The sequence below is a fragment of the Melanotaenia boesemani genome, chromosome 24 (assembly GCF_017639745.1).
Source record: "Melanotaenia boesemani isolate fMelBoe1 chromosome 24, fMelBoe1.pri, whole genome shotgun sequence".
In the NCBI taxonomy this organism is placed as follows: domain Eukaryota; kingdom Metazoa; phylum Chordata; class Actinopteri; order Atheriniformes; family Melanotaeniidae; genus Melanotaenia; species Melanotaenia boesemani.
The window spans coordinates 23,618,003-23,643,025 of NC_055705.1; the positions used below are offsets into that span (position 1 = coordinate 23,618,003).

General features: G+C 39.0%; 1 protein-coding gene across 3 annotated transcripts in view; it reads right to left on the reverse strand.

Moving 5' to 3' along the window:
- Positions 1-25,023, reverse strand: part of kcnh7 (potassium channel, voltage gated eag related subfamily H, member 7) — a 124,245-nt gene that overhangs the window by 2,731 nt on the left and 96,491 nt on the right. For 2 of the 3 annotated variants that reach the window (XM_041978332.1, XM_041978334.1), the window contains 5 exons: positions 23,820-24,072; positions 19,465-19,670; positions 18,803-18,887; positions 17,138-17,419; positions 16,050-16,209 (listed from right to left, as the gene is read on the reverse strand). In XM_041978332.1, coding sequence (XP_041834266.1) covers positions 16,050-16,209; positions 17,138-17,419; positions 18,803-18,887; positions 19,465-19,670; positions 23,820-24,072 — 986 coding nt within the window. The remainder of the gene's footprint in view (positions 1-16,049; positions 16,210-17,137; positions 17,420-18,802; positions 18,888-19,464; positions 19,671-23,819; positions 24,073-25,023) is intronic. The other variant, XM_041978333.1, reaches the window with a different exon arrangement.

Here is a 25,023-nt window from a genome sequence, read left to right on the forward strand (position 1 = left end):
ACCTAAATTAATTTGTTAAAAGACTAATAGTTTTTTATTTGACTAAAACTAATAAGCATTTTCGTCCTGAAGACCAAAACGGTGGGTAGGACCAGTATAACCTTTAAATGATGAAAACTCTGTACAACGCCATGAACAACCTGGAATTTATTGAGGACACTAAATGAAGGTTAAAAATATTTTGCCTCACTTACACATTTCCATAATTAATGTATTTATTTTTAATCTTTTTAAGATGTACATAAAATTGGTGTTTTTAAATTTGCCTCTGGGCTTGGGTCCCTTCGGTCTGGCTGGTAGGGATGTTATGCTCCAGCTGATCTGCTCGATCACGTTGAGCCTTGTTTCTGAGCGATTCAGCAGACCACCGAGGCCTTGAACTTCGAAGGGGCGGGGCTTATCAATATCTTAGTGATTTAAAAGGGATTCCAAACGCTGAGGAGATGGTGGGTTTTTGAGAGGAGGAGATTCTGCTGGCGATTGTGCAATATTACATTTTGCCAACAAATTTAAGGGAAGCATCACATCAGAATTACTGGATCACACTGAGCTTTTAGAGATTTTGGAAAACAAACGTCTGCACGAGACGCCATTGCCATGGTAACTGCTGAACAAGCTCGGAGTATGAGAGTGACGGAGTCACAGGTACGCTTTATTTCCTTCTTTTATAGTTGTTTTTAAATAGCCTTGCAAAAAGCAGATTTTAAAGTTATTATAAACTTCATCCAGAAACATCAGAGGAAACGTCTCAGTCTGCAGCTGCAGAGGAAAACCAAACCCTGCAGGACCTTAGACACCGAGCTGGTTTCTGACCACCAGCAGCAGAGAATTTTAATGGTTTTAAACTTTGTTTATTACATTTTTATTCTGGTGTTTCTTTCAGGTGCAACCTCTCCAAAGCTGGAGAGGTTGTGTGCCAGAAGAGGAGCAGACTGAAGCCTGACGATGAGAAAATACGTTTTTAAATAAAAATTTATGACACATCACAAGATTCAGTGTTTGTTGTTATAAGCTACATGAAGCCACAGCTGCCCTGGGCCTACGACCTCTCCGACCACCACGAACATTCATTCACCCACGATGCCAACGCTGGAGGCAAGGAGGGACATGACGACAGATGACTGGGGGGAGTGGGAATCGAACCCCCAACCCTACGGTTATTGGACGACCCGCTCTTTCGCCTGAGCCACTGCTACCCACAAAATAAATATTCACTCATGGTAGAACACGTATCCTTTACTGAACACTTATTAATAGATGCGACACGGGTTGACAGACGTGCAGTGAGGAAGTCATGTCAACGTTTTCTTTCTGATGCATCAGACGCCCACAGCCAGCAGATGGCGCTGTTTGACCTGGTCACATGATTCAGAACAGTAAGCCATTTTCATGCATTTGGGTCAAAGGCCTTGATTTCACCATCCCTAATGGCCGGTGCCTGGCGGGTCGACGGCTACTGATCTTTGCCCACCAGGCCTTGTGCCCCATGACCACGGAGGGCTCTTGGTGGGACCTTCCTCTGCCGTCCTCTGGGTGGGTCCGGGGTGGTCTTCGTGGTGGGGGGGTTTGGGTTGGTGATCCAGGATTGGTGTTGATGGCCCAGGTCTCTGGGCCGCCCTAGTCTGCCTCTAGCCTCCGTAGAGGCATGGCTTCATCTCTGATCCTCCTCTTCCTCATCCTCTGCATGCTGACTCAGCACTGAGGTGTCCAGTGTGTTTACACACTAACAGACGCTTTGGTTCAGGTGTGTGTGTTTCTGGTTCTTTGGTTGTTGTTGTGATACATGTTGTTGCTGTCTTGGTTATTTTGTAGGAACTCCTGATGATTGTCTGCTTAGTTTACCTGTAAAAGCTGTAGGAAATTCTCTGTTGTGTTTCTGTACAGGTGTAGCAGCTGCTTGTCTGCTGTTAGGTTGGACTGAAGCTCGTTGCTTCTATCTGCTGGATCTTTGTCTCCTCTTCCTTTCTTCTACTTTCCTTTTTACTTCTCTTCATTACTGTCCCCTTTGGTCAGGCCCAGCAAGATTACATAAATTCCATAATACCAAATAAATAAGATAAGACAAGATATTTAAACCAGGGCTGTCCAGCTCCGGTGCTCGAGGGCCACAATCCTGCAGGTTTTCAATGTGTCCCTGCTCCAAAACCACCTGGCCCTCAAGGACTGACCTTGGACACCCCTGATTTAAACAAAAACCAGATTATGAAGAGGAGCCTTATACCCACGAAGCTCCTCTTGGCAACGCAAATTTGTTCAGCACAACACAGAAGCCAGACCATCATTCTGTCGCCACCATGCTGGACAGGGCAAGGTTACAAAAGCCCGGGCTAGCTGACCACCGATTCCCAGCCTCTTGCTGGCTAATGTGCGGTCTCTGGAGAACAAACTAGACGAGCTACATGTCGGGATTACAACACAGTGTGGAAACAAGGGAATGCTGCGCTCTAATTTTCACCGAAACCTGGCTCTCAGGCAACATCCCAGAGTCCGCCGTTCAACTAGATACACTCCATTCATAGAGGTGACCGGACAGCAGCCTCGGGCAAGGTGAAGGTGTGAAGACGTACGGACTCTTCATCAACACTGTTCAGTGGATGTGGAGTTTTTATTGCATGACAGCCGTCCCTTTTATCTTCCAGGGAGTTTCCGTCTGTGTTTCTGGCTGCGGTTAACAACTCGCCGCGGGCTAACTCTGCAGCAGCGCCAGGCTAGCTCCATGACGTCATCACGCTCTAGAAACCGCTCGTCCTGACGCTGGTTTTTATTGCTGCAGGCAACTTTAATTAGTGGAATCTACGGACCCTACTTCCCATCAACATGTAGACATTCCCACCCGGGATAATAACATGTTGGATCATGTGTACACCAAAATAAAGGGAGCATACAAGGCTGCACCCCACCCCCATTTCGGACATTCGGACCAGACAAAGACTCAAACAATTAAATCCAGTCAGTGAACAGGAGAAGCTCTGGACACCTGAGACAGAGGACACACTGCAGGACTGTTTGCTACTACAGACTGGGAGGTGTTTAAAGCTGCAGCCACTCTGAAGGACTCTTCTGTCAGTGTACAGGACTCTGTGACTATGGGACTGGATACATCAGCACTTGTGTGGAGAACATTGTGCCCACCATACAAGTCCGGAAGTTCCCCAACCAGAAGCCCTGGTACATCATATGCTGCGTGCTCCCTCCACTGCATTTACACCTGGCAATGAGTCCGAGTAGAAAGCTGCAACATACGGACTGAGGAAGGCCATCAGAGCAGGACGGAGAGAAGCTGGTCGCTTCGACTCTGCTGCTGAGCCCAGCATGTGGCAGGTCTGCAAAGGCAAATTTATTTGTGTAGCACATTTCATGTACAAGACAATTCAAAGTGCTTTACATAAAACATTACAGCAGGGTGCAGGAAGCAGTAATAGGTGCAAAAAGATTAAAGAAATTTAATTAAATAAAAACAAAGTAAAAGATAAAATAAATAAAATGCAAAAAATCAAGTTCTAGTGATCAAGTTTAAAAAGTCCAGCTTATTTGGACTCTAAATAAAAACTAGTCCATGCAGCAGAGAACAGGTGGGTCTTTAATCTGGATCTAAATAAACTGGGTGTTTCAGCTGATCTGAGGCTTTCTGGGAGTTTGTTCCAGACATGTGGAGCATAGAAGCTGAATGCAGCTTCTCCATGTCTGGTTCTGACTCTGGAACTGATAAGAAACTGGATCCAGATGACCTGAGGGTTCTGGTAGGTTCACACTGGGTCAAGAGGTCTCTGATGTATGTTGGTCCTAAACCATTCAGAGCTTTCTAGGCCAGCAGCAGAACTTTAAAGTCTATCCTCTGACGGACCGGCAGCCAGTGTAAAGACCTCAGAACTGGACTGATGTGGTCCACGTTCTTGGTCTTAGTGAGGACTGGAGCAGCAGAGTTCTGGATCTCCGTTATGGCATTTTGGGTTATCCCCCCACACCTCTCCCCATTCCTACTCTGGTCCACTTCTAACATTTTTTTAATCAAAGAGCGCCATCTGCTGGCTGATTGCAGCACATCACAGACTACAGGAGCAGCTCCAGCACCATCAGCACCACAGTCTGCCTGATGACCTCAACACAGACCTCCACCCCAACACAGACAGGAGGCTGTCATACACCTGGACAGCAACACCCCCTCCACTTCACCAGTCGTCTCACCAGCCCAGGTGAAGCTCTGAGGAGGATCAACCCCCACAAAGCAGCAGGGCCAGACAGCATCCCTGGACGAACCCTCCCCAAAACGAGCCCCCCCGCTGCCTGAATGACTACAGGCCTGTAGCACTGACTCCAGTGCTCGTCATAAAATTAGCATATCATGAAAAAGTTGATTTATTTCAGTAATTCCATTCAAAAAGTAAAACTTGTGTAATGTAGACATTCGTTCCTCACAGACTGACATATTTCAAATATTTATTTCTTTTAATTTTGATGATTTTAACTGACAACTAATGAAAATCACAAATTCTGATATTCTAATTTTATGATAAGCACCTGTATATCTATGTAGGTATATATAAATGTATCTATCTATCTGTATATATATATATATATATATATATATATATATATATATATATATAAAGATTTGTATATACGTAGGATGTATATATGTATTTATGTATGCATATATATATGTATATATATATGCATGTGTAAATGTAAATGTGTATGTTTGTGTATTTATGAATGTATGGATGTATGTATACATGTATGTATTTATATAAAATTGTCTATATATGTATGTATATACTTGTATATATGTATGAATGAATGTGTGTATGCATAAAAAAATATGTATGTACATATGTATACATACGTATGTATAGTACGTATTTATAGATGTGTGTATTTATATATGTGTGTATGTGTACAGTAAATGTATGTATGTATACTTGTGTATATATAAATGTATGTTTACACTATGATATACTATATGGGTGCATTTATGCATGAATGTATTCATATATATATATATATATATATGTATGCATGTATCAATGTATTTATGTATATGTGTGTGTGTGTGTGTCTATGCACACATGTATTTATGTTTGTACTATGATATACTGTATCAATGTTTGTGTTTTGTATTTGTATGTATGTATATATGTATGTACGTATGTATGTATGTATGCATCTATGTATGTATGTCTGTATTCTTGCACATATGTATATTTTTATTAAACACTTTCTGCTTCACATAGCTGAATGTACATATGCTGATATATGTACATACTTATGTATGTATGCACACATCTATGTATGTATGCATGAATGTGTGTGTATATGTATGACATCCTGCATGTATATATGTATGTATGTGTTTGTGTATGTATGTAAATGTGTTTGTAGGTATGAATGTGTGTATGTAAGTATTTATGTATATATGTATGCATGTATGTATGTGTGTATGTATATGTGTTTGTACTATCATTGATATTGTATACTGTATGTATGTATGTATATTTGTATTTGTGTATGTAGGTATGTATGTATGTATGTATGTATGTATGTACACTGCTCAAAAAAATAAAGGGAACACTATAACATCCTGGATCTGCATAATGAAATATTAAACACTTTGTTCTTTACACAGCTGAAGTTGCTGACATATGTATATATGTGTGTATGTAAGCACAAATGCATGTATGTATGTATGTCTGTATGCACGAATATATGTGTTTGTGTATGTATGTATATAAGTGTGTATGTATGCATGCATGCATGCATGGATGCACGTACATATATACGCATGTATGTACGCATGTATGTATGTACGTTTGTATATATGTACGTTTGTATGTACGTATGTATGCATGTATGTATGTATGTACGTATGTATGTGGGTACATATGTATGTATGTGTGTAAGTGTGTATGTATGTTTGTATGTATGTGTTTATGTATGAATGTATGTACATGTATGTATGTATGTATGTTTGTATGTATGTATATAAGTGTCTTTTTATGTATGTATGTATGCATGTATGCATGTATGTATGTATGTATGTATGTATGTATGTACATGTATGTATGTATGTATGTAGGTACATATGTATGTATGTATGTAGGTACGTTTGTATGTACGTATGTATGTATGTATGTGCGTACATATGTATGTATGTGTGTAAGTGTGTATGTATGTATATATGTATATTTGTATGTATGTGTTTATGTATGTATGTATATACATGCATGTATGTGTGTATGTATGCATGCATGTATGTATGTACATATGTATTTATTTATGCTTGCATGTATGTACGCATGTATGAATGTATGTACACATGTATGTATGTATGTATGTATGTATGCATGTATGTATGTACATAAGTTTGCATGTATGTATGTACATATGTATGTAGGTATGTATACATGTATATACGTATGTATACATGTATGCATGTATGTATGTATGCATGCATGCATGTATGTGTGTATGTACATATGTATTTATGTATGCTTGCATGTATGTATGCATGTATTTATGTATGTGTGTATGTATGTATGTATGTATGCATGTATGTGTGTATGTATGTATGTATGTATGCATGCATGTATGTATATATGCATGTATGAATGTATGTATGTATGTATGAATGTACATCGGTATGTACGTTTGTTTGTACGTATGTATGTGTATATGTATATAATTGTGTATGCATGTATGTTTGTATGGATGCATGTACGTACGTATGTATGTCTGTATGTATGCATGCATGTACGTGTGTATGTATGCATGCATGTATGTATGTATGTATGTACATATGTATTTATGCATGCTTGCATATATCTACAAATGTATGAATGTATGTACGCATGTATCTATGTATGTATGCATGTATGTATGTATGTACGTATGTATACATGTATGCATGTATGTATGTATACATGCATGTATGTGTGTATGTATGCATGCACGTATGTATGAATGTACATATGTATTTATGTATGCTTGCATGTATGTATGTATGTATGCATGTATGTATGTGTATATTTATGAATATATGAATGTATGTATGCATGTATGTATGTATGTATGCATGCATGTATATTTATGTATGTATGTACGTATGCATGCATGTAAGTATGTAAATATGTATGTACATATGTATACATGTATATACATGTTTACATGTATGTATGCATGTATGAATGTATGTATGTATGTACGTACGTACGTACATATGTATGTGTATATATGTATTTATATAAGTGTGTATGTATGTATGTACATATGTATGTATGAATGTATGTATGCATGTATGTAAGTGTGTATGTATGTGTATATGTATGCATGTATGAATCTATGAATGTATGTATGTATGTATGAATGTACGTCGGTATGTACGTATGTTTGTAAGTATCTATGTATATATGTATATAAGTGTGTATATATGTATGTATGTATGTATGTATGGATGCATGTACGTACGTATGTACGCATGTATGTATGTATGTATTTATGTATGATTGTATATATGTATGCATGTATGTATGTATGTACAATGTACATACATACATACATGCATACATATGTACATTGTACATATGTATGTATGTATGTATGTAGGTATGTGCGTACGTATGTATGGATGTGTGTATATATGTATGTATATAAGTGTGTTTGTATGTATGTATGTAAATATGTATGGATGTATGTATGCTTGCATGTATGTATGTATGAATGTATGTATGTATGCATGTATGAATGTATGTATGTATGTATGTATGGAAATATGTATGTATGAATGTACGTCGGTATGTACGTATGTTTGTAAGTATGTATGTATATATGTACATAAGTGTGTATATATGTATGTATGTATGTATGTACGGATGCATGTACGTACGTAGGTACTCATGTATGTATGTATTTATGATTGTATATATGTATGCATGTATGTATGTACGTACGTATGTACACATGTACATATGTATGTATGTGTATATATGTATGAATATAAGTGTGTTTGTATGTATGTATGTAAATATGTATGGATGTATGTATACTTGCATGTATGTATGTATGTATGAATGTATGAATGTATGTATGTAAATATGTATGTATGAATGTACGTCGGTATGTACGTATGTTTGTATATATATATATATATAAGTGTGTATGTATGTATGTACGGATGCATGTACGTATGTATGTACGCATGTATGTACGTATGTATGTATGTGTATACATGTATGTATATAAGTTTATTTGTATGTATGTATGTATATATGCAGGTATGTATGTACTGTATGTGTGTATGTATGTATGTATGAATGGACGTCGGTATGCACGGATGTTTGTAATTATATATGTATATAAGTGTGTATATATGTATGTATGTATGTACGTATGTACACATGTACGTATGTATGTACGTGTATATATGTATGAATATAAGTGTGTTTGTATGTATGTATGTACATATGTATGAATGTATGCATGTATGTATGTATGTAGGTATGTGCGTACGTATGTATGGATGTGTGTATATATGTATGTACATAAGTGTGTTTGTATGTATGAATGTATGTATGTATGTATGCATGTATGTATGTATGTATGCATGCATGTATGTACATGTATGTATGTATGTATGTAAGTACATGTATGCATGTATGTATGTACGTATGTATGTATGTATGAATGTACGTCGGTGTGTACGTATGTTTGTATATATGTATATAAGTGTGTATGTATATATGTACACACGTACGTATGTATGTATGTACATACATGTATGTATATAAGTGTGTTTGTATGTATGTATGTACGTAAGTGGGTATGTATGTGTATATGTATGCGTGTATGCGTGTATGTATGTATGAATGTACGTTGGTATGTACGTATGTTTTTATATATATATATATATATATATATATATATATATATATAAGTGTGTATGTATGTATGTAAGTATGTATGTATTAATGCATGTACGTATGTATGTACGCATGTATGTATGTATGTACGTATGTATGTATGTGTATATATGTATGTATATAAGTTTGTTTGCATGTATGTATGTATATATGCATGTATGTATGTATGTATGTGTGTATGAATGTATGTATGTATGTATTAATGTACGTCGGTATGTACGGATGTTTGTAAGTATATATGTATATAAGTATGTATATATGTATGTATGTATGTACGTATGTACACATGTACGTATGTATGTATGTGTATATATGTATGAATATAAGTGTGTTTGTATGTATGTATATACATATGTATGTATGTATGCATGTATGTATGTATGTAGGTATGTGCGTACGTATGTATGGATGTGTGTATATATGTATGTATACAAGTGTGTTTGTATGTATGTACGTACATATGTATTTATGTATGTATGTATGTATGTATGTATGTATATATGTATGTATGTATGTATGTATGCTTGCATGTATGTATGTATGTATGTATGTAAGTGTGTATGTATGTGTACATGTATGCATGTATGAATGTATGAATGTATGTATGTACGTATGTACATATGTATGTATGCATGCATGTATGTAAGTGTGTATGTATGTGTATATGTATGCATGTATGAATGTATGTATGTACGTATGCATGTATGTATATATGTATGCATGCATGTATGTACATATGTATGTATGTATGTATGTACGTATGTATGCATGTATGTATGTATGAATGTATATATGTAAGCATGTATGTATGTATGTATGTATGAATGTTTATATGTAAGCATGTATGTATGTATGTATGTACGTATGTACACATGTACGTATGTATGTATGTACATACATGTATGTATATAAGTGTGTTTGTATGTATGTATGTACATATGTATGTATGTATGCATGTAAGTAAGTGTGTATGTATGTGTATATGTATGCGTGTATGAATGTATGTATTTATGTATGTATGTATGCATGCATGCATGTATGTACATGTATGCATCTATGTATGTACGTTTGCACACATGTATGTATGCATGTATGAATGTATGTATGTATGCATGTATGAATGTATGTATGTATGTATGTATGTATGTATGTATTTATGAATGTAAATATGTATGTATGAATGTACGTCGGTATGTACGTATGTTTGTATATATATATATATATATAAGTGTGTATGTATGTATGTATGTAAGTATGTATGTATGGATGCATGTACGTATGTATGTACGCATGTATGTATGTATGTATGTATGTGTATATATGTATGTATTTAAGTTTGTTTGTATGTATGTATGTATATATGCATGTATGTATGTATGTATGTATGTATATATGTATGAATATACGTCGGTATGTATGTATGTTTGTACGTATGTATGTTTACATGTATGTGTATATGTATATAAGTGTGTATGTATGTATATAAGTGTGTATGTATGTGTATATGTATGCATATATGAATGTATGAATGTATGTATGTACATATGTATGTATGTATGCATGTATGTAAGTGTGTATGTATGTGTATATGTATGCATATATGAATGTATGAATGTATGTATGCATGTATGTATGTACGTATGTATGCATGTATGAATGTATGTATGTATGTATGTATGTACGTATGAATGTACGTCGGTATGTACGTATGTTTGTACGTATGTATGTTTACATGTATGTGTATATGTACATAAGTGTGTATGTATGTATATAAGTGTGTATGTATGTGTATATGTATGCATATATGAATGTATGAATGTATGTATGTACATATGTATGTATGTATGCATGTATGTAAGTGTGTATGTATGTGTATATGTATGCATATATGAATGTATGAATGTATGTATGCATGTATGTATGTACGTATGTATGCATGTATGAATGTATGTATGTATGTACGTATGAATGTACGTCGGTATGTACGTATGTTTGTACGTATGTATGTTTACATGTATGTGTATATGTATATAAGTGTGTATGTATGTATATAAGTGTGTATGTATGTGTATATGTATGCATATATGAATGTATGAATGTATGTATGTACATATGTATGTATGTATGCATGTATGTAAGTGTGTATGTATGTGTATATGTATGCATATATGAATGTATGAATGTATGTATGTATGTATGTATGAATGTACATCGGTATGTACGTATGTTTGTAAGTATGTATGTATATATGTACAGTCATGGATGAAATTATTGGCACCCCTGGAATTTTTCCACAAAATACACAAATACTCCCAGGAATTGTTGCAATTACAAATGTTTTTGGTTTAATTGTGTTTATTTCCTTCATGTGCATTGGAAAAACAAAAAAGCTGAAGAGAAAAGCCAAAATTGACAAAATTTTACACAAAATCCAAAAAATGGGATGGACAAAATTGTTGGCGCCATCTTATAACGGGGGTAAATAATTTTATTTCAATTAGGTGATGCTTGTTTAAACTCAGCTGTGGCACTTACCAGGTGCTGGTAATATAGAAATCACACCTGACACCAGTTAGAAGGTATAAAAGTTGACTTAACCTTTGTGTTGTGTGCATATGTGTCACACACCAAACATGGAGAAGAGAAAGAAGCGCAAAGAAGTGCATGAGGATTTAAGAAGCAAAATTGTCGAAAAATATAAACAATCTCAAGGATACAAGACCATCTCCAGAGATCTTAAAGTTCCTTTGTCGACTGTGCGTAATATAATCAAGAAGTTCATAACCCATGGAACTGTGGCTAATCTCCCTGGACGGGGACGGAAAAGAAAAATTGACGAAAGGATGCAACGCAGGATAGTTCGAATGGTGGATAAATATCCTCAGTCAACATCCACACAAGTTCAAGCTGTTTTGCAGACTCTGGGTGTAGAAGTTTCAGCTCGGACCATACGTCGTCATCTGAATGAGAAGAAGCGCTATGGCAGAAGACCAAGGAGAACCCCGCTGCTGACTAAGAGACATAAAAAAGCCAGAATGGAGTTTGCAAAAATGTACCTGAGTAAGCCTCAATCCTTCTGGGAGAATGTTTTGTGGACAGACGAGACTAAGGTAGAGCTTTTTGGAAAAGCATATCATTCTACTGTTTACAGAAAAAAAGAATGAAGCCTACAAAGAAAAGAACACAGTGCCTACAGTCAAACATGGTGGAGGATCAATGATGTTTTGGGGTTGTTTTGCTGCCTCTGGCACTGGGTGCCTTGACAGTGTGCAAGGAGTCATGAAATCTGAAGACTATCAAAATGTTTTGGGTCGCAATGTAGGGCCTAGTGTCAGACAACTGGGTCTGCGTCAGAGGTCATGGGTGTTCCAGCAGGACAATGACCCAAAACATACCTCAAATAGCACAAAGAAATGGCTAAAAACAAAGCACTGGAGAGTTCTGCAGTGGCCATCAATGAGTCCGGATCTGAATCCCATTGAACACCTATGGAGAGACCTCAAAATTGCTGTCGCAAGAAGGCACCCTTCAAATCTGAGAGACCTGGAGCAGTTTGTTAAAGAAGAGTGGTCCAAAATTCCATCTGAGAGGTGCAAGAAACTTGTTGATGGTTATAGGAAGAGATTACTTTCAGTTATTTCTTCCAAAGGGTGTGCAACCAAATATTGAGTTGAGGGTGCCAACAATTTTGTCCATCCCATTTTTTGAGTTTTGTGTAGAATTTTGTTAATCTTGGCTTTTCTCTTCAGCTTTTTTGTGTTTTTCCAATGCATATGAAGGAAATAAACACAATTGAACCAAAAACATTTGTAATTGCAACAATTCCTGGGAGTATTTGTGTATTTTGTGGAAAAGTTCCAGGGGTGCCAATAATTTCATCCATGACTGTATATAAGTGTGTATGTATGCATGTATGTATGTATCTATGTATGTACGGATGCATGTACGTACATATGTACGCATGTATGTATGTATTTATGTATGAATGAATATAAGTGTGTTTGCATGTATGTATGTACATATGTATGTATGTATGTATATATGTAGGTATGTGCGTACGTATGTATGGATGTGTGTATATATGTATGTATATGTGTGTCTGTATGTATGTATGTACATATGTATTTATGTATGTATGTATGTATATATGTATGTATGTATGCATGCATGTAAGTTTATATGTATGTATGCATATATATTTATCTATCTATGTATATATATATATATTTATGTATGTGTACATTCATTCATGCATGTTTATATGTATATTTATACGTATGTATGTGTGTATGTCTGTATATATTTATGTATGTATGCATGATGAAATATTTATCTGTATACATGCATGTATGATTGTAATTGTATCTGAACGTATGTTTGCGTACTTTAAAGTATGTATAAGTGTGTATAAGTTTTTATGTATGTATGTATTTATGTATGTAAATGTACAATAAATCTATCTTTGTATGTAAGTATGTATGTATGTATGTATGTATGTATGTAAGTGTGTATGAATCTAAGTGTGTATGAATGTGTATGGATAGCTAAAAACCCCACATATTTTATAAATATTTATTAATAAAATGTACACAGTAAGTATTTAGCATAAAATATGTAAATGTCTTATTGTTGAAATTTTAATTCCATCATGTTTTCTAAAAGGATAGTTTGTTTTTTTTACTGGTCTGGACCACTGGAGATGAAATCAGGATCCTGAAGTAAAGAAGTTTTACTCCTCTGATTTTAAACATCCAAGTTCTCACGTTGACCCTGAAATGTTTCACAGAAACTCTCTGGGTGTCAGCATTAAAAGCCAACACTAGGGGGCGACTCAGAGCTTCTATGTGCTAACATCATGGTTTGAACCCATGTCAGGATCTTTAAAGTCCTGCAGCCATGCTGCTTTCATTTGCTTTGAGGGAATTTTGTTCTATGCAAAGCTGGAAAAGAGAATAAATGATTAAATATGTTCAGTTTTCTTTAATAACACATATCAGGTCAGGTGTACTTCTTGATTTAATTTTAGTTCCTACAGCTAAACTGTATGAGGACAGGCTTTACGTTATGCCAGGGCTTGTTGGAGATGACCAACCGCCTTTTTTTTCCCCTCTGAAGATAAAAGCAAACAAAGAAGAAGCAGAAACTGAGCTGAACTCCATCTTAGAAGGCAATAAATAAACACTTTGCTTTGTGCAAAATGAGGCAGAATAGAGGCCGTCCTCCCATAACCGTGTTGACTTTTCCAGCTCATCAGCATGTCTTCTGGGAGGCCAGAGACGTTTCACTGTGCAGAGTACTTTAGAAGCTTGATGAAACACAGAATAAATTAATTTTCCTCCCTAATTGTAGCCTTCACACCACATCTTTGCAGCTCCTTGTGTTCTATAAATAACCGGCCGTTGACTGTCTGCACATCCACCCTCCTCATCTGCATCGGTGCACCAGCCAGCGCCGGCTGGTCACATGATCTGCTCCGCATTAACATGGCCGTCTCTGGCCTCTAACATCTCTGCCAGTTTACAGGCACAATCATGGGCCTCATACTAGAAGCTGTGAAAGAAAGTGATGAAAACCATTTTAGAAAAAGGTTTTAGGGGAATTGAAGCCAAGTCGGGAGCTGTCTGAGTCAACTAAAGGCCAAGAGCCTCCACATCCTCCAAAAAGTGAGATGCTGTGTAAAATGTCAGTTTTTGCCTAATCTCATAAACACATTTTATTCACTGAAGGACAGAAAAATATTAAAAGTTTTGAGAGATTTGACTTATTCATGAAAAATATCAGTTCATTTTTAACAGAAGCAGCTGAAGGAACGTTAGCAACAGGTACCCAGATTTTAAAAAAGCACTTTAGAGAGGCAGAGTCTCTCAGATGAAAAGATGGACAGTGTTATTTAAAGTTTCCATCACACGTACAGGCCCTGCACACCTGTAGAGGTGCACAAACGAGACCAAAAGAATGAGTTGACTAAAGACACCTACTTTACACCGTGTTACCCACGATGCACTGCACACTAGCTTAACAAACCAGCAACAGCAACGTTCAACAGCAACGTTCAACAGCAACGCTCAACAGCAACGTTCAACAGCACCGTTCAACAGCAACGTTCAACAGCAACGCTCAACAGCAACGCTCAACAGCAACGTTCAACAGCAACGCTCAACAGCAACGCTCAACAGCAACGTTCAACAGCAACGCTCAACAGCAACGTTCAACAGCAACGTTCAACAGCAACGTTCAACAGCAACGCTCAACAGCAACGTTCAACAGCAACGCTCAACAGCAACGCTCAACAGCAACGTTCAACAGCAATGCTCAACAGCAACGCTCAACGGCAACGTTCAACAGCAACGCTCAACAGCAACGCTCAACGGCAACGCTCAACGGCAACGCTCAACAGCAACGCTCAACGGCAACGTTCAACGGCAACGCTCCACGGCAACGTTCAACAGCAACGCTCCACGGCAACGTTCAACAGCAACGCTCCATGGCAACGCCGCTGCAGAGACGTCATGTCTGCTGATGATTATTTACAGCAAAATTACGTCCGTCTGAAAATGAAAAGAACATTTATTTTGCAAATGATATAAAAACAAGTTCCTGAATAGAAAGGACACGCGGAGCTGAAGCGCCTGTCCAGTGGGAAAAGATCTAGTTATAATATTTCTACATTTTCTTGGTTTTAATTTAGGGAAGAGGGAAGCTGAAAATAGCTTTGACAAAAAAAACCTTCTGTTCTACAGAAAAAGGTTATTTCTGGTCCACATGCATCTATTTTACGACTGAATTTAAGGTCGAGTGGAACTGACTTCATACACTCGACTACATCATGCGGGACCCCCTCGCTACGTAGATTACTGCTCATGTACCCGTTCTTGCTACAGATACTGGTTTCATGCAAGTACTTTTTATGTTTTCTGTTGTCTTTTAGCTGTATTTATTTATTCTGTTGTATTTGGAGTTTTTCTACGGGAGTTTGGTTGTTTTTAAATTGCAGTGAGACGTGGAATGACCATGTGAAATTCCTCTAGTGGGTTAATAAAGTTCAGCCTGAGCTTTATTTTCCTGCTCCTCTCCAGCCTTCATTCTCACTTCTTAGCTGAACCAGTAGCTGAGAAGCAGGAACCTGAACAACCCGACCTGTTGAGGTGCTGCTGCAGAAGGTCCAGCCGTTGCTCCACCTCTCCATAGGTCAGGTCCTCGTCGCTGTCATCCCCCCCGTTCGGTGTCTCCCGACACGGGGCCGCCTCCTCGCCGCCTTCGCCGGGATGCTGACGCACCCAGTTTTCTGCACGGAGCTCTGGAGGAAGACAGATGATCTGAGTTATTATTAGTGCGGAGTCTCAGGGGAAGCTGCACCACCTCCCGGATCTGAGCTGCTAACACACAACCCCGATTACATTCCTCAGCTGTTTATAGCACGTCTGCTTACAGCTGATTTACAGGATGATCACGTGACATCAACTAGCTGGCAGCGGCTCCTCGTCCCACATGAAGCTGCAGACAAACTGGTCAACGGGAGGATTTCCCAGTTTCCTGAGACAGCAGGTCCAGTTAATAGAGAAACTGGCTGCTGGGAGTTTTATTACTGACACATAATCTGTAGGAGGATGTTCCTCCTCCACCATGTGACTTCTAGTATGTAAGAATATTACTTACACACACATATATACATATATATATATATATATATATATATGTATATATGTGTAGAAAACATATGTATAAAATTAAAATACTGTATGAACTCAAATTTAACATATAGTTTAAAAAACATCCACCCACCCATCATCCATCCATCCACCCATCATCCACCCACCCACCCATCACCCACCCGCCCATCCATCCACCCACCCACCCATTCATGCCTCCATCCATCCATCCATCCACCCACCCACGCATCCATCCACCCACCCACCCATTCATGCCTCCATCCATCCATCCACCCACGCATCCATCCACCCACCCACCCATCCATCCACCCATCCATCCACTCTTATTAATTGCTGGTGTTTGAGGGAAAAATAAAAAGTGGATTTTCTGCAGATTTGCAGGGAGTTTTATTTATTTTTATTTATTTATGTGTCTATTTATTTCATTAAGGTGCTGTTGTGCCTTTATTACCTTTAAGCAGATAAAACAGGAAACTTGTATGTTTTTTTTAAATTCTGGTTGTTTATTTATTATTTTTTACCCTCCTCCTCTCTGTAAACAAGACGATGGATCACCTTTGAACTCCGGGTCCTGGGTTGTGTCTCCAGGCTGTCCCTCCGCTGCGCCGCTCAGCCCAAGGCCCAGGGTGTGGTCTCGAACCGTTGGGTAACCCAGCATGCTGGAACACAAAGGCCTCTGCTCCTCTTCTTCTTCCCTGCCCTCCTCTTCGTCCTCATCCTCATCTTCCTCTCCCTCCTCAGCAGACTCCGGTCTGTCCCCGGCCGACGAGGCGGCGTGGATGCGCCTCCCCTGCTTGGCGTCGCTGTACGAGGCCTCCGGCTCCTTGCTGGGGGGGTCTGTGGGAGGAAAGCTCATCAGGAAACCTGCTGGGACAACATCGACTTCTCTGCTTCCTCTCGGGATGTCGGCTTGTTTCGTTGCCCATAGCAACACATATTGTTTTGCAGAATTATGCCTCTTAGGATGTGTGAACAGGTTCAGCTGTAAACCTTCGTAAGAGATGCTGGAAACCAGTCTGGTTGTGACACTGTATTCAGCCAGACTGTAACCATGGCGACCAATTAGATTTGCCTGAATCTAAGCCAAATGCTGAGTGCCGCTGTGTGGAGGCTCCAGCTCCCAGGTCCCAAGTATCTGCTGCTAGAAGTCAAACTGACTGACACACTGGGAGGGAAATGGTTTCCAGTTTGTTTCTGGTCTAGAAATTCCTTCTATGTTCATTTTGTCAGATGATCGTGCTGTTACACAACCTGGATTTTATTATTTGACTGAAAGACGATGTGAATAAAAGCAGCTTTGGTTGAAATCTGTTTAAATTTAAAAAGGGACCGAAAGTAACGCTGCTGCTTCCTTCTTCCACAAGGGGGCAGCACGAAAAGTACAGGTCAGGCAGAAATGGATTATTTTTATTTTTGTTTTATATATTAGTGGTGGGACTTGATTACAATAATTAATCTAATTAATTAGAGCCTTTGTAATTAATTATCTCTCTCTCTCTTTCTCTCTCTCTCTATATATATATATGTGTGTGTGTGTGTGTGTGTCATTGACCCATAACTGCATGTGGGAATATCTGATCTCTGTTGTACGTCCCTACAATTACTCCTCTTAAAATGAAAACAGTTTCTCTTCGTGGAAGTTTTTCATTTTTTCATTTGATCTATTGTGCTGCTCACCGTGTTTTTTTTTACCATCAGTAAAATGTAACACATGTTGATTCTGACACGTGTGCAGCTCATGTCTCAGCTTTCTGTAGAGACCAGGATCTACATGAAGCTCTGCTAGTCGTGACAATAAACTTCATTTATTTTGGGTTTAATTATTTAGTCTGAGGAAGAGAAATAAACGTTCTGCTTCTGTTAGATTTCTGTAGATTTCATTCAAACGTTTACAGAAAAGCCGAGTAGCAAACACTGTAAAAAATAAGCTGTTAGTCGTCTTTTATACATTTGTTCCATTTAAATAGTTGAAAATGTTTTAATCGTTAATAATTCACCTGTTGACAAATTACCCTTAGCTTTAAAAAAAAGGTACTTATTTTTATCCAAGTAATTTATTTACTATTATTTAAATAGAGATCAAATAATATTTAATCTCATTAATCCATTAAATATCTAACTGTATTTGATCTGTTTTTTCTTTTTGTTGTGTTTCTGTCTTTTATAAACAGTGACATATCGGGCGGGAACTCTGGGTTTGTGTTTGTGTCTCGTTCTGACCTGTGCAGGAGTTTCTCTTGTATGAAACTCGTCTTCGGCACTTGACGTCGTCCATGTTCGCATCGCTCGCTTTGGCGTGGGTCGTCTGCAGAGTGACAGCGTACGATCAGACCGAAGCGTGAAAACACGTATGAATGCACATGAAACGTCACCTTCGCTGTTCTAAAGACGTCTTTAAGAACCTCATGTCCACCTTGGTTCGCATCCCACCAGCAGTCTAACATGTCTTCCCTCTTTTTTCCTTTTCTGTTAAGAAATAACTCAAAGCTGATGTAAAATGCACTCCAGGCTCTTTTATCTTAAAGAAAAATGACTAAAACACTGACTAATGTGGATTCATGATCACATCAGGCCACTCGTACACTCCATTTATCATAATTACTGGATACAACACATCCTCCGTCTTTAGGTCTCGACTCTGTGTCTCAGCCATGTTCCAGTAAACGCCAGATTAAAGAAAAATGTCTCCATCAGTTATCTCCCTTCATTCCAAAAGCAGGATTAATTAAATTGAACAGATTAACTGAAGAAGCACTGAAGAGAATAAATTTAGAAAACCACTTCTTTCCCTCTGAATGGACGTGGTGGAGCTTTCTGCTCATACAGTAAATCCACATCAGAGCCTCTTGGATCACTTACCCTGCAGACAGGAAGTGGATTACCTTTGCGCTTTCACCGCGGAGATCGAAGGTCAGCTCCAGGTTAGTGAGGAAGTGATCGGCGAATTCTGGATACATGTCCAGCACCTCCAGGATCTCTTCCCTCTGGATGGTGTGCAGGTCGCAGTAGCTCAGCGCTCGGACGTCGGCGCAGGACTTCCCCGGCTTGGCGTACAAGTGGATCATCTCTCCAAAGATGTCGTTCTTACCTGGACAAGAAACAGGAACGGGATTGGCTGATTAAAAATGTGGATTCCTGACATCCATCTGGCACTTTTCAGGTCAGGTATGGGATGAATTTTTGTTTAAGCTGGAAATTCATCTTTCAATTAGACAAACGGGACAAATTTAGGCAAGGCAGTTTATTTGTACAGCACATTTCATGTAGAGGACAATTCAAAGTGCTTTACATAAAACAAAAACATTACAGATATTTAGAATAGTAAAAGACATCAACACATAATCACAATAAAATAATAAATTACATTAAAATGAGTTAAAAAGTTAACATGCAGATTTCATGCATAGGCGCATGAGAAATGTTTTTAACCTGGATTTAAAAATGTCTACATTTGGTGAAAGTTTAATCTCCACTGGCAGTTTGTTCCACTTGTTTGCAGCAAAACAGCTAAATGCTGCTTCTCCATGTTTAGTCTGGACTCTGGTCTGGACTAGTTGACCAGAGTCTTTGGATCTAAGAGCTCTGCTAGGTTTATATTCTCTGAACATATCACAGATGTATTCTGGGCCTAAACCTTTCTGGGATTTGTAAACAAGCAGAAGAGTTTTAAAATCTATTCTGTGACTGACTGGAAGCCAGTGTAAAGATTTCAAAACTGGTGTGATGTGTTCAGATCTCTTACAACCTTTTTAGAGGGAAAAAAAAGTCCTGTTGCAAAAACTGATACAAAAACATTAAAGAACTAGGTAACTATTCAGTTATCAGACACAAGAGATTTCAGTTTTCCATGAGAAGTTCAGCTGCAGTGCAACTTCACACCACTTGGTGGCAGTAATGTGTCAGTTGTTCAACAAACTCCACTAAGCAGAAGAAAACACTCAGCTAGCCAGTAGCAAAAGTTATGAAGAAGTACGACAAAAGAATGACAAATTGGTCCCGAACCCCCAAAACTGCACAAGAACAATCCAATTTATTAAGTGTGGTGTAGTCAACGGAAGTAACAAAGCATAATAACGCTAGCTAACATTAGCGAACGCTGGCTAACATTAGCTAACGCTAGCTAACATTAGCTAACGCTGGTTAACATTAGCTAACGCTAGCTATCATTAGCTAATGCTGGCTAACATTAGCCAATGCTAGCTAACATTAGCTAACGCTATGTATCATTAGCTAACGCTGGCTAACATTAGCTAACGCTAGATATCATTAGCTAACATTAGCTAACGCTATGTATCATTAGCTAACGCTGGCTAACGCTGGCTAACATTAGCTAACGCTAGCTAACATTAGCTAACGCTGGCTAACATTAGCTAATACTGCGAGCCAGGCTGATGAGAATGAATTCAACCAAGAAAACTAGCAGTGACCGCCCAGCCGATGATGTGCACATCAAACCTGGACCAAAAACAAACCATGCACTGTGATGAGTATCACTGGTTGAAGTACTGGTTTTACTGGGTCAGGCATCACCAGTGATGTCCCCACGTGACAGCAGACATGACTCAGCCTGAGCACATCTTGCAGGAGAATGGCACATTTGTAAACAGCAACACCAAGGACATGAAGATGTGACACACCAGGGAGAAGACGGCCATCTTCAGCCACCAGCAATGCTTTTACCCAGATGGAGAAATCTGATCCCTGTGGATCCTCAGAAGAGTCCAGAAGAGATGGTGATGCGAGTCCCTCACCCAGGAGGTCAGCAAACTCCACACTTTCAAAGCCTGAGTACTTTAACACTTAATGAGCAGGATAGATCAACTAAATATATATATATATATATATATATATATATATATATATATATATATATATATATATATATATATATTTATATATTTAAACCTTATCATGGTATTTTTAATTAAATAGAAAATCTTTGCATTGCTAGTACAAAAATTAAAAGAGTAATATCATTCACATAAAAGAATCTAAGCCAGTAAAACCAAATCAATTTAGATTTTTCATTTTAAATAATTTCTTTATGAATATATTTAACCGAGTAGATAATTCAGAGGAAGACCTGTGGGGGTGAAAGTGGAGTAATCAGCAGTTTCCTGCAGAGAAAATGCTGAGTTGCATGAAAGCTGCAACTTTAACATCCGAGGTTGTTGCTCAGCGTGACCCCGTTGTGTCATCAGCTGTCACATGACCTCGTCTGCCCCAATAAAACCGTCAAAAAAAAAAAGAAAAAGAGCACGAACAGCTTGGTAGAAAACACCTGCTTCCATGTGAAAGCTGGAACAAGGAAACTATCTGGATGCTGTTGATAGTCAGTGCCGAAGCAAGGAGGGGGAACCACCACAGCATCTGTGCAGCATTTCATGCTAAACGCAATGCGCCCATGTATTTGCATTTTACTTGTAAAACACCAACAGTCATTTAAACAAGTGAAGCAGCTTAATGAAAGCAAAGCATGAAATCTTCAGCTACAAATAGCTGAACATCATAGCTGGTTTGTCTTGACGTGAATCTTCTGGAGCCGCTCATGGTGTAAAACATCATACGAAGAGGCAGAAACCTGCAGCAAGAACTGATCAGTTTTATTAATGTAAAATTGTATAAAAATTAGTTTTGTGTGTGTTACCATTTTTATTATTATTTTTTATTTTTATTACATATTACATATATATATATATATATATATGTATCCAGCGCAGATGCTGTGTACCAGACGGTGATGAGCAGGCTCTGCTTCTGGAGACGCTCAGATCCTTCATGTTGAAGATGTTTTACCAGCCTGACGTCTCCAGAGAGCTTCTCTTTGCTGCTGTGTGCTGGGAAGCAGCATCGGAGCAGCAGCACAGCAGCCTGAACACACTTCTCCCCCTTCTCTCCATGATGGAAAACAACCCGGTTTCCATCATGGAGAACCAGACCATCCTCTCCACCACACTGGTCAGCCAGCAGAGCTCTTTTCTACCAGACCGAGATGCTCCGATACAGGAAACCTGTCCACTGATCAATAAGTCCACTCTGCTCAGACACCAGGCTCCACCTGCTGCTTCTATCCACCACTTTTATTCTACTTTTACTTTCTAGTTTGCTTTGCATATCGTTTTCATACATTTGATTTTGCACATCCTTATTAAATGTATATATATATATACATTTGTCTGAGGCAAAGTGGAAACCTGGATGAAGATGTGAACTAGTTTGTGGAAAGCATGGACGGCGTGTCCTGCAGACTAAAGAGGAGAGGGAGCATCCAGCTTGTTATCAGTGGACAGGTGAAAAGCTGCATCTCTGATGGGATGGGGCTGCATTAGTGCCTATGGCGTGGGCAGCTTCCACATCTGTGAAGCTCCATCAATGCTGAAAAGTACATGGAGGCTTTAGAGCAACATCTGCTCCCATCCAGACAACGTCTCTTTCAGGGAAGACCTTGCAGATTTCAGCAAGACGATGCTGAACCACATCCTGCATCCATCACAGCAGCATGGCTTCACAGGAGAAGAGTCCGGCTGCTGAACTGGCCTGCCTGCAGTCCAGACCTTTCACCAGTACACAACATCTGGAGCATCATGGAAGCAGAAATCCAGCAACCAAGGTTCAGGACTGTAGAGCAGCTAGAATCCTGCATCAGACCAGAATGGGACAACATTCCTCTCCTAAAACTCCAGCAACTGGTCTCCTCACTTCCCAGATGTTTCCAGACATGTTAGAAGAAGAGATGCTACACCATCTGTCTCTCTTATTTATATCAGATATTAAAATTTGCTGTTTTACAATAATTTTACCTATAATGTTTAATAAATTTATAATTTTTTTAACCTCATATAAAAACATTTTATTTTATGTATGTTATGTATTTTACATATTCATGCATTCATTACTTACAACTTATAACATTTGAACTTTCACCAGATCCGCCCCTGTGGTGGGCCAGATCCGCCCCTCTGGTGGGCCAGATCCACCCCTCTGGTGGGCCAGATCCACCCCTCTGGTGGGCCAGATCCGCCCCTCTGGTGGGCCAGATCCACCCCTCTGGTGGGCCAGATCCGCCCCTGTGGTGGGCAGTTTTGGCCCCTGCGTCATATGTTTGACATCTCTGCTTCAGGGTCGTGTTACAGTTGTAAGTAACCAGCCCCACAGATTAATAATGTGAAGCAGTTTCATGTTCCTGCTCCAGCTCGTATAAAAGCTTCAGCAGACTGGAAGCAAAGCGGAGACTCACCCAGGATGGCCACCACGATGTCCTCTTTCAGGATTTCAATGGAACCGCGGGACACAAAGTAGAGCGCCGTGAGCACGTCTCCAGAGTGGACCAGTGTGTCTCCAGGGGGTGCGTGAGTAGTCTTGAACCTCATGGCCAGGGCTCGGAGGCAACCTTTGGTGGCTCCACGAAAAGCCTTACAATCATGGAGGAGAGTCTTGTTGAGGTGGAGGCAAATATCGGCCTGCAGGCACTCTGGGAAACCCTTCAGCACCTGGAGATGAAATACAGGTCAGACGCATGTGATGAGGCGGCGCTCCATCCTGCTGTTGTTTCATGTTTGTTTAGTTTGGTTTGGATTGATGTTACAGGCCAAATTCATGGACTCTATAGAGAATTTTTGTACAATTGCCACTTGTGTTCGTTCCTTCTTCTCAAAACTGCTATAACCGTCCAGCTGGACTAACCTGTCTCTTTACAGAGCTGGAATTAGCTCCTCTGGCTAGCCTTAGAGCAGCTTCAGATAAAAGAGACAGGACATTTAGGGACTTCAGATAAACAAACTCAAAGCACAGGTCAGACGTGAAGGTCATGAAACAGCTTTATGGTAATAAAACATTTCAGTGCTCTGACCTGGAAACTTCATATAAAGAGAAATAGAGATAATTTTTCACCAACACTGACACCAGGATCGATCCGTCTCCATCCTTTGGAGCAAATTAGCTTGTTTTAACTATCTGATGCATAAAAAACAAGATTGTTTCAGACTTACCATCAAAAGACAAACAGAGAAAATGACAAAACGACTAAAGAATCCTGGACGGCTTGAACAGATAAGAATCACACTGCAGAGCAAGAAGAGCTCCAAGGACACGTTTAAACACCAAAACACATGTCTTCTCTTACATACACAAACACAGTGAAATGACACCATGAATGCTCCTGAGCTGCTTTCTGGCTCTGACCTGCCTTTTTGTTGCTCGTAACATAAAGTTATTGAGATTTGAAAAGAAAAGACTGAACAACATTTGGCAAGCGCAGGTGCTGGCGCCGAGTGTGCAGCCAATCCTCCCACGGTGGGAGGAAGCCTGGCAGCGCCCGGCGAGGCTGTGCCCACTCTGGCGGCCATGACTCACACCGTCTCTGCGACCAGATGAGCATCATTCTGCTGCAAAATGCACAGTTCATGCAAACAAAGGCTGCATGCAAGTCGACAAGGGATGGA